Source organism: Lolium perenne, chromosome 2 (genome assembly GCF_019359855.2).
Source record: "Lolium perenne isolate Kyuss_39 chromosome 2, Kyuss_2.0, whole genome shotgun sequence".
NCBI lineage: Eukaryota > Viridiplantae > Streptophyta > Magnoliopsida > Poales > Poaceae > Lolium > Lolium perenne.
Genome location: NC_067245.2, coordinates 31,242,993 through 31,251,518, shown reverse-complemented (window position 1 = coordinate 31,251,518; position 8,526 = coordinate 31,242,993). Strand labels below are relative to the sequence as shown.

Genomic DNA, 8,526 nt, shown 5'->3' with positions numbered 1-8,526 from the left:
GCGGACGAATCAGCACGCGCTCCGGCCATTTCTTGCCGGTGAGCCCAGCGGTCGCGGTTGCTTGTCGCCGCCAAATTCTCCTTCCTCTGACGCTCCGCCAACGCTCGTTCCCTTGTCGTCTTCTCAGTGATGCAGACGGTTTCTGCCCTACGCCGGTCTTCTTCCAACCTCCTCTCTTCGATGCGACGGCGTTCTTATGAGCGGCGCCTCATCTCTACCTCAGGCCTCCTCTCCTCCTCCTTGCGTCGATCATCCTCCCTTCTTCTGTCTTCCTCCCAGCGTCGTTCCTCCTCCCACCTTCTCTCGTCTTGACGCCTTTCCTCGGCCGATCTGAACCGAGGATTGTACGGTGGTCTCTGGTACCCACCTCTCATCGGAGATCTGCGTGGTGGAGAACGGCGAGGGGGACGTCGATCCATCTCACTGACCACTTGTGCGCAGGATCTCCTGTCACCAGACCTCACCCCTTGCCAGATCCTCGGTGGAAGAGACGGTGGAGCTTGGATTCGGGGTGGATTTGGATCCCTCACGAAGACGACACCACACGTCGCCCTCGATCTAGGGTGTGGGGAGGGGAGATTGCGGGAGATGGGACCGAGGGGTGTCCCAGATAACCCACGGCCTGGACTCTCCAGAACTGTATTGGGTTGAGGCCTGCTAGGTGAAGCTTCAAACGCCATGGCCTCGTAGCGGGCCTGCAGCCCAGCAACCACGTTTCCCGCGCGTACACATGACGGCGAGATCGGTGGCGCTGACCCCTGCTCCGCCATGTCATCACCCCCGAGCTCACGGATCTGCGGGTCAATCAACACACGGTAGGCCGGGAACCATGGGCGGATGCAGGTACAAGCCTATGGGGGCCATTGCCCCCACTCAATTTTCACTAACAGGCTAATATGTTAATTTTTCACCATTGATGCCCCCTCTCACAAAGCTAAATACAACCCTGATGCCACAAATTGCCCCCTCTCAATTATATCCCTGGCTCCGCCCCTGCCGGGAACATCACCGTCATCCCATTCTCGATCTGCTGATCACCGATGATCCTCCCAATCTCCAATCCTGCGCCATCCAAGAGCAAGGTGATGTCGTGAGCGATTCGGAGAATTGAGCAGTACCTCCGCTGCCCCTCGTCAAAGTAGATCGCCTTCCATCTTCGACACCTCGCCGCGGCGCTGAACTCCGGTGGACGGGGATCCTCGGCGGCGGGGCGGCGCCAGAAGTGGGCAGCATGTCGCCCTTGCGACGTGCGGCTCACAAAACGTGTCATCCTTCCCTGCTGTAATAGAGGATATATCCTGAAGACAAAAATAAGTAGCAGGGACTCACACATGTATTGTGTTTGGCAAAACAAACATACCTCTTATTAACATTCGCCGATAGCAATTAGAGAGGAGTAAAACCAAGAGCAATTAGAGTACTCCCTCCTATTAACATCGTCTGCAGGTTGTCTAGTTTTGCCTGCTAGAATGTGTCCTCGGCATTACGAGTTACCGATGAATGTGTGGCTATTTTTCTGTCGGCAGATGAACATGTCTGGAGTTTTGGTCGGATCCCTCTGGAACTGCATATCGAATCGACAGTTTAGTTGTGTATACACACATGTTAATAACTCATTCCAACCCCTCGCCTCGAATCCTTCTCCGCTCTTTCTCCACTCTAGTTGTCCGTCCAGCGGCTAGGGTTTTTGCGAGTTGTGTATCATGTTCGTGGCAAGGATTCTTGTTGAGACCACATCGTCAAACTCCCACTCCCACAACAGCATCGAGCTAACATTCCTATTATTCCCACGTTGTAGGCGGCTCAAGGCGCAATTTCATTTGGAAGATGTTGCACACCTTCAGGGCCTGAGAGGTCGTTCTTCGCCGTGGCCATACGAGGGTCGAGATGAAGGTAATTTCTTTTTCAAGAACACGCACGAGAATTGCGTGTCTTTCATGTTAAGATAGAAAGAGGCTTTAAGTACAAGAAACTCCACCGGAACTCAGATCACAGGCGATCGAGCTCCAACACCTCCACTGAGACTCACGCGCTACTCCTCGCCAGTGCCCACATCTCCACACAGTTTTGCTCTTTTCCATTGAGCAAACTCTACTCTAAGTTAATTTCTGAGAAAATGTTATTCAACTTTTCTCGTACTACGTGACAATATGGAGATGGAATTTTTGTTCGGAATAACTTTTCACATTTTTCCTCTGCGGTTACTTCTTATGGATGACCTAATCCGAGCTATGATTGAGATTGATCGTAAGATATACTTGTGTTCAACTGTAGATCCGCAATAAGCTGTAGATGGTCCAGTTCAACACAAAACGCTAGGCTTGCAGACCGCCAATTTGCAGGAACATGTGGTCGATTTTAAAAATATATGGTTAGGCTTTGTGTTTTGTCATGTCTGTCTTTCTTATCTTAATGAAATCAGTCTCAACTATACAATGAAATTTCTGTGACATTGTATCATTTTGAAACCCATTATAATTCCAGCTATCTATCATGTGGTTCGCATTATTTTGTCCAAAGTAATCTGATAAAAGATAGAGTGAAATGCTGAAAAAATATGAGAAATTATATGGTGTTGTACAATCAAAGCCAAAAGAAAACCGTAAAACTTATTTACTTGCGGACAAATCTCAACGTAGCCTTAAGCAGCATCTAACTCCTGACGGGGCGCCTAGGGTGGCATTCAGAAATATATAAACCCGTAAATATGTCAACAACTTTAGCACTTTCGTTTATCACCTCTCTAGGTAGCGAAGGTTTCCCAACAAAAAAGACAAGGTCAGATTGACCTCAGGATATGCATTAAAAATGTATATGTTCGCGCTTTTTGTTATATTGGAAAACTAGGTGCTGAAACAGAAGGTGTTGAAGTTTATCAATTATTAGTGAGCCGCAACTTTTGTGACAAGAATTTTACTAGAGTCAGCGACCAGAATCTTTCACCAATCGCTTGTGCAAACTGATTTGCACGGCATCACAGGCATGGTGTATGTCAAGAATAAACTACAGTTTTCTCTTGGAAGGAACAAAGTAATGCAGTAAAACCTAGAAAAGAGTGCAAACAAAAGCAGAAGTACAGAAGGGCACAATTTCCCCCATTTATAACAATACAGATATTGAACAGGATGGTCTCCATACTGATGACAAGAGAGATGATTTGTTCCAACTGGAAGCTCCATAGCCACGCCTTATGCAGCTTGCCTTAATTTATGTGTCTTCATCTTCAGTCGGTCCATGAACTGAGAATTAGCCTTAAGCCTCCCTTTAACATAAGCATTTCTAGCATCATCGGCCAACACGTCCGCTTTCATGGCATCTTCCACAAGAGCATACAGTGTCCTCAAGCAATCCTTTCTGTTCTCCTCCCGGTGATCAAATCTGCAGAAGTAATTGAACTGTTATCTACAAGTAGCAACAAGTGATGTTGTAAGACTACTATCCAACCTTCTACCTTTTCGATGAAATAAAACACACTGGCTTTTTGCATATTCTTGAAAAGAAAAGAAAAGAAAAGAAAAGAAATGAAATGAAAAGGAGTACCATCCTGAAGTCTGCACGTATGATAAGCCGAAGAACCTTCATCTTAATAGGGTTTTTCACCATAACACATTTAAACTAAAATTTAATACTCCCTCCGATATCCATAATAACTGTCGTGGTTTTAATTCAAATTTAAACTAAAAACCAAGACACTTATTATGGATCAGAGGGAGTAGCATTCTTAACTGTTTTCTGTATCAAAACATCAGCTTATATTCGCCAAAGCAGAAATTTTAAGCATACCTAATAAGCACCTTCGAAACTGAGCGGACACCTATCAGCAAACCTCACTGCTAAGTGCAGAGGCAGCAGCAACATAGAGATCGAACCAAATTGACTTACATGTCGAGAATGTTGAACATGGCAACCAGAAAATATAGGATTCCAGAACAGATATTATTTTCGCTTAACAAGTAAAGGAATGTGTACTTGGTTAACCATGTTTTTTTTGCATCTGATAATTATTAACAGTTGCAACCTTCATCTAACGAATGTTTCATTTTACAACCAGGATGAATCTGTCTGAAATTTCAAGCATCGACTATAGTCAATGTTATATTAAGGCACAGATGCATTTAGAGTAAGTACAGTTCTGCAGACAGTATAAACATTGGAAGCAGGATCATTGGGCATACCTTTCACTCGTTATTGTAAGCTCATCTTTTCCTGAGTTATACCTCTTTCCAACAACCTCACGTAGTCGACGGAAAGCATGCCGGGAAAGTCCCAGTTCCTTGACAGTTACACTGAGTTTAACTTTCCTATTTTTGGGATGCCATGCATCACCACCAGGAGCAAAGACAATAGTTGACTCCCACCTTAGAACAGGTCCCGCACCAGGTGGATCATTCAGCTCAACACTCTTCTTATCTTGTTCGGAAAGTTCATCAACAGTTGGTGGCTCTGCTTCCATTAGTTCTGTGCACTCTGAGACCATCTTATCCTCAAATTCTTTGAATAGCTCATAAGCCTGCTCAGGTTCAAGCTCCCCCCTCTCGCACATGTCCCCCAACTCATTAAATTTGGCATCCACCTTTTGCTTTATCTCATCTTGATGTAAATATAGCATATAGAAAAGGAGTCAAAAACATATCAACCACAGAAAACAAAATTATAGAGAATATCAGAAGGGCACAGACAGAGTATATACAGATATGAAAGTATGCTAAGGTATGCACACAAAAACTGATTTGGAGGATCTTCATATCTAGAGCTAGGTACTAACCTGCAGAAGTGAATAGCTAGGGTGTTTGCAACTACGCACCCGATTGAAAGCAAACCAGATATAGCATGTTAAAGGGGCCACATATCAGATAAAGATGTGCATTCGGTTGACAGGATATGATGATTGCCAGTATGCTAATATGAATGAATACCAACTCTATCTTTATAAAATAAGTCCTCGGTACCAAAATTATCTACAAATGCACAGAACAACCCTCGGCCCCCTGTTTCGTAGAAACAGTCCATCTGAAGACAAGCATACTGGGCATACACCTACTTTACGTGCCCAGAGACGCATAAAAAACTAATCTAGATATCGTGGAACTAGTGTGACAAATAACTCTTATTTAGATATCGTGGAACTAGTGTGACAAATAACTCTTATTTCTCATTATTTTGTTGAAAATATAAACTGCTTCATCTATGCTTTAGCCCGAAGTCCGTCAAAGGAAACTAGTACATTCTCCAAAAATTTGGATTTCTGCGCGTCAAGAACCCCACACCATCTCAACGAATCTGTGAGGTACCCCTCCTAACTTCCATATCCATATGCATCCTTCCCCATTGATTCCTTTGCAAAATGATGGCAAGATTGCGGCCTGTGTGAGCCTGCGAGGAACCCTGCCTAACCCTTGGACGAAAACTGCAGACAACCCGTTCGACGAAATGCGCAGGACAAACACCAGGCACCTGTGTTCGCACCGCCGTGCCGACAAGACGTCCATTTCCGTCGGCGAGGCCCCGGACCGCCTCAGCGCCCTCCCGGACGCGCTCCTGCACCACATCATGTCCTTCCTCAAGGCGTGGGAGGTGGTGCCGACCTGCCTCCTCGCGCGGCGGTGGCGCCACCTCTGGGAGTCCGCTCCCTGCGTCGATATCCGCACGAGCTCCTCCAGCCGTGACGGCACGCCAAGCGAGCTCCGCGACTTCGTGAACTGCCTCCTCCTCTTCCGTGACGTGTCGGCGCCCGTGGTCACCCTCCGCCTGCGCACGACCGACGAGGACGAGGAGGAAGCCTTCGACGACGACGATGCCGACGCGTGGATCATGGCCGCTCTAAAGCGCAGGGCGCAGGTTATACACGTCGTCGGGCATCGGAAGTTTCCCGCGCCGTTGGACAGCGTCTCCTTCGTCTCCTGCCACCTCAAGGTCTTGAAGCTGGCCTATGCGAGGCTCGATTGCACGATCCTCCGGCAGCTTTCTTCTGGCTGCACGTCTTTGGAGGAGCTGGATCTCAAGGACTGCGTGGTGGCGGGCACTCGGATCGAGTCTGCCTCTTTGAAGACTCTGATCATGCTCAAGTGCACCATCAATCTGGACTTCTCCGTTGCTGCTCTGAACCTCGCGCTTCTGCACCTCGTCACACCTTATGGCCGAGTTCCGTCGTTTGAGAACCTGGGTTCGTTGCTCACTGGCACCATCATACTTGACGACTGCTTCTTGAGTCCTGATTTTGAACACGACAGCGATGATGATGATGACGATGAGTTTGGTGAAACCACTGATGATGATAATGATAAGATCGACAATTACAAGATTGGATATGGACATGGGTTGTCTCCAAAAAGATATGCGCTTCATGGTTACAAGGACAAGTATGGTTATGGCAGTGATATCGACAGCGATGAGAATACCTACAAAAAATATAGTGATATTGCAAGTGGCTACCTTGGGGACGGCCAGAATTTCAGCAGAGAGGGTAACTATCATGACTATGGAGGGAACGATGGATGCAATTATAGTACAGTTTTAGGTGGCTGTAATATTCTTCACAGCCTTTCGAGTGCTACCAGTTTGGAGTTGTTGGCTGATGCTGGAGAGGTATGTATAGGCTATCACCTGCTATTGTTGATATCCCTCTTTCAGTATGTATATAGATCCTGCTTCCTATATAGCCAAAGTTATTTACACAGAACAATTGTTTTCCTCAAAAACAATTTGTTCTCTGCACTAGAACACAGAGTGTCCAATCACTATACTACGGATTTGCAATACTAAACTCTGGTTACCTAGGCGCATCTGACTTTAAAAGGAGTCGACATCATGAAAAATGCGTCTAGATTAGATATGGAAGTGTGTAGCTTTAAGGTGTCGCTATTCATCAGTTACTTTTGAGTTTTGAGGTGACTGCAGTCATAATTTCAAGTGATTACAGTTTACATATTATTGTAGATCTAGCTATTGGATATTTTTGGTTTCTTCTCTTCATATTAAATAATTCCATTGCATCTGTATGCCAAGTATGAAGTTAATGTTAATGCAGATTATCATTGTTCTTTGCTGAATACTCTCTACGTATGCATTATGAAGGTGGTTCTGAGTAGGGAACTGAAAAGGTGTCCAACCTTTATCAACCTGAAGACCTTGTCCCTCGGTGAATGGTGTATGGCTACTGATTTTGATGCATTAATTTTCTTGCTGCAGCATTCACCTAATATAGAGAGACTTTTTCTCCACCTGAAATTGGTATGTGTAGTTACATATTTGTTGTATGCTACCTGATTATTGCAATACTTTGTAGAAGTCTTGTGTACCCTAACCTGACTATATATATATGACTTGTAACAATTTTATTGTTCTGTAAAAAGAACTTCAATACCAGAGAGCCATCAAAAACAGACATCGAACTGGAGGATAGATCATTTACTTGCAATCATATTAGAATTGTCAAGATAAAATGCTCGAAGGATGATGTCAGAGTCCATATGTTGGCACATTTGTTCATGGCAAATGGTATATCCCTTGAGAAGATATATGTCTGCCGTAATGGGAATGCTTGTGAGTCAGACCTTCTCTTCATCTGTGGTTTCATATTTATTTGTGTTATTATCATTACATACTTTATCCGTTATCAGGTTATCACCACGTTTGTGAATAGATAAATGTGGTTAAATGGACATCTTGTCAGACTATTCTATTAAGTAATGAAAAAGCGACTCAGTTGACTCATCCATTATCTGATTTTGTGCCAGATCTTCGTGACCAGCAGTCCATGAAAGATCTTGCCAAGCACGAACTGGACTTCTGGGGGGAGTGACTGCCAAGCATCTGATAGGCAAGAAATTAACCATGATTTTTGTGTGATACTGAGGTGTGCTTTCAAGGCCATGACATATATGTTGGTATTCTTGGTGGAGAAGTTAGAATGTAAGATTAAGTGTGGAATTACCCATGGCGATCCAATTGTTAGAATGCTCTTCTGTAGCGTGAGTTGAGACTTAGTAGTAGTTTGCCTGTTGATGTAGTCTGCAGCGGATCCTTCTCGTTGATGTTTTCTGTGGGAATATTATTTGCTTGTGTGGAGACATTGTTGCCTTTTTTTTTTTAGAAACACAGCACGCAGACGCTCACGTACACACGCATACACTCGTCTCTATAAACGCACACACGCACATCCTACCCCTATGAGCACCTCCGAAAAACTGAGCTGACGGATTGGATCTTGAAATTCATTTTTGTTTTGATAGGGAAGACACTTTTAGCTTTCTTTTTGGAACGGAACCACGTTCTTAGCTTGAATGTTCCAATGTGCTGTTCCTGAGATGCAGATGCTATGCTTCGGTTCAGTCATTTAGTGGGCATGACCAAACACAGGAGGAGCGGAACTTGGAAGACTTCGGTTCAGTCATTTAGTGGGCATGACCAAACACAGGAGGAGCGGAACTTGGAAGAGATGTCACAAAGCGAAAAAAGAAAGTTCTCGGTGAGTACATAAACGCTCTGGCCTCTATCAGGTGGATATCGTGGCGTCTACCCAGTGTC

The 8,526-nt window shown here is 45.0% G+C and overlaps 2 protein-coding genes across 3 annotated transcripts; one reads left to right on the top strand and one right to left on the bottom strand.

Annotated features, from left to right (window-relative positions):
* Window positions 1–2,990: 2,990 nt before the first annotated feature.
* On the bottom strand, window positions 2,991–4,624 carry LOC139835977 (uncharacterized). Its single transcript, XM_071825942.1, has 2 exons — window positions 4,176–4,624; window positions 2,991–3,378 (listed from the first exon to the last, which is right to left on the bottom strand). The coding sequence occupies exons 1-2, from the start codon at window positions 4,607–4,609 to the stop codon at window positions 3,189–3,191; spliced, it is 624 nt and encodes a 207-aa protein (XP_071682043.1). The 5' UTR covers window positions 4,610–4,624; the 3' UTR covers window positions 2,991–3,188.
* Window positions 4,625–5,096: 472 nt separating this feature from the next.
* Window positions 5,097–8,053, top strand: LOC139835976 (MEIOTIC F-BOX protein MOF-like). Of its 2 annotated transcripts, XM_071825940.1 has the most exons (5): window positions 5,097–5,287; window positions 5,414–6,585; window positions 7,075–7,230; window positions 7,353–7,542; window positions 7,737–8,053. In XM_071825940.1, the coding sequence occupies exons 2-5, from the start codon at window positions 5,431–5,433 to the stop codon at window positions 7,799–7,801; spliced, it is 1,566 nt and encodes a 521-aa protein (XP_071682041.1). In that variant the 5' UTR covers window positions 5,097–5,287; window positions 5,414–5,430; the 3' UTR covers window positions 7,802–8,053. The 2 variants fall into 2 exon arrangements, with proteins under 2 accessions (XP_071682041.1, XP_071682042.1); XM_071825941.1 differs by lacking the exons at window positions 5,097–5,287; window positions 7,353–7,542 and having other exon boundaries at window positions 5,376–6,585.
* Window positions 8,054–8,526: the final 473 nt, after the last annotated feature.

Coding starts and splice junctions, on each gene's coding strand:
- LOC139835977 (XM_071825942.1), bottom strand. CDS start 4,609: ATGCTATATTTACATCAAGATGAGATAAAGCAAAAGGTGGATGCCAAA. Junction 3,379..4,175: donor CTTACAATAACGAGTGAAAG/GTATGCCCAATG, acceptor TTACTTCTGCAG/ATTTGATCACCGGGAGGAGA.
- LOC139835976 (XM_071825940.1), top strand. CDS start 5,431: ATGCGCAGGACAAACACCAGGCACCTGTGTTCGCACCGCCGTGCCGAC. Junction 6,586..7,074: donor TGTTGGCTGATGCTGGAGAG/GTATGTATAGGC, acceptor TGCATTATGAAG/GTGGTTCTGAGTAGGGAACT. Junction 7,543..7,736: donor CTGCCGTAATGGGAATGCTT/GTGAGTCAGACC, acceptor ATTTTGTGCCAG/ATCTTCGTGACCAGCAGTCC.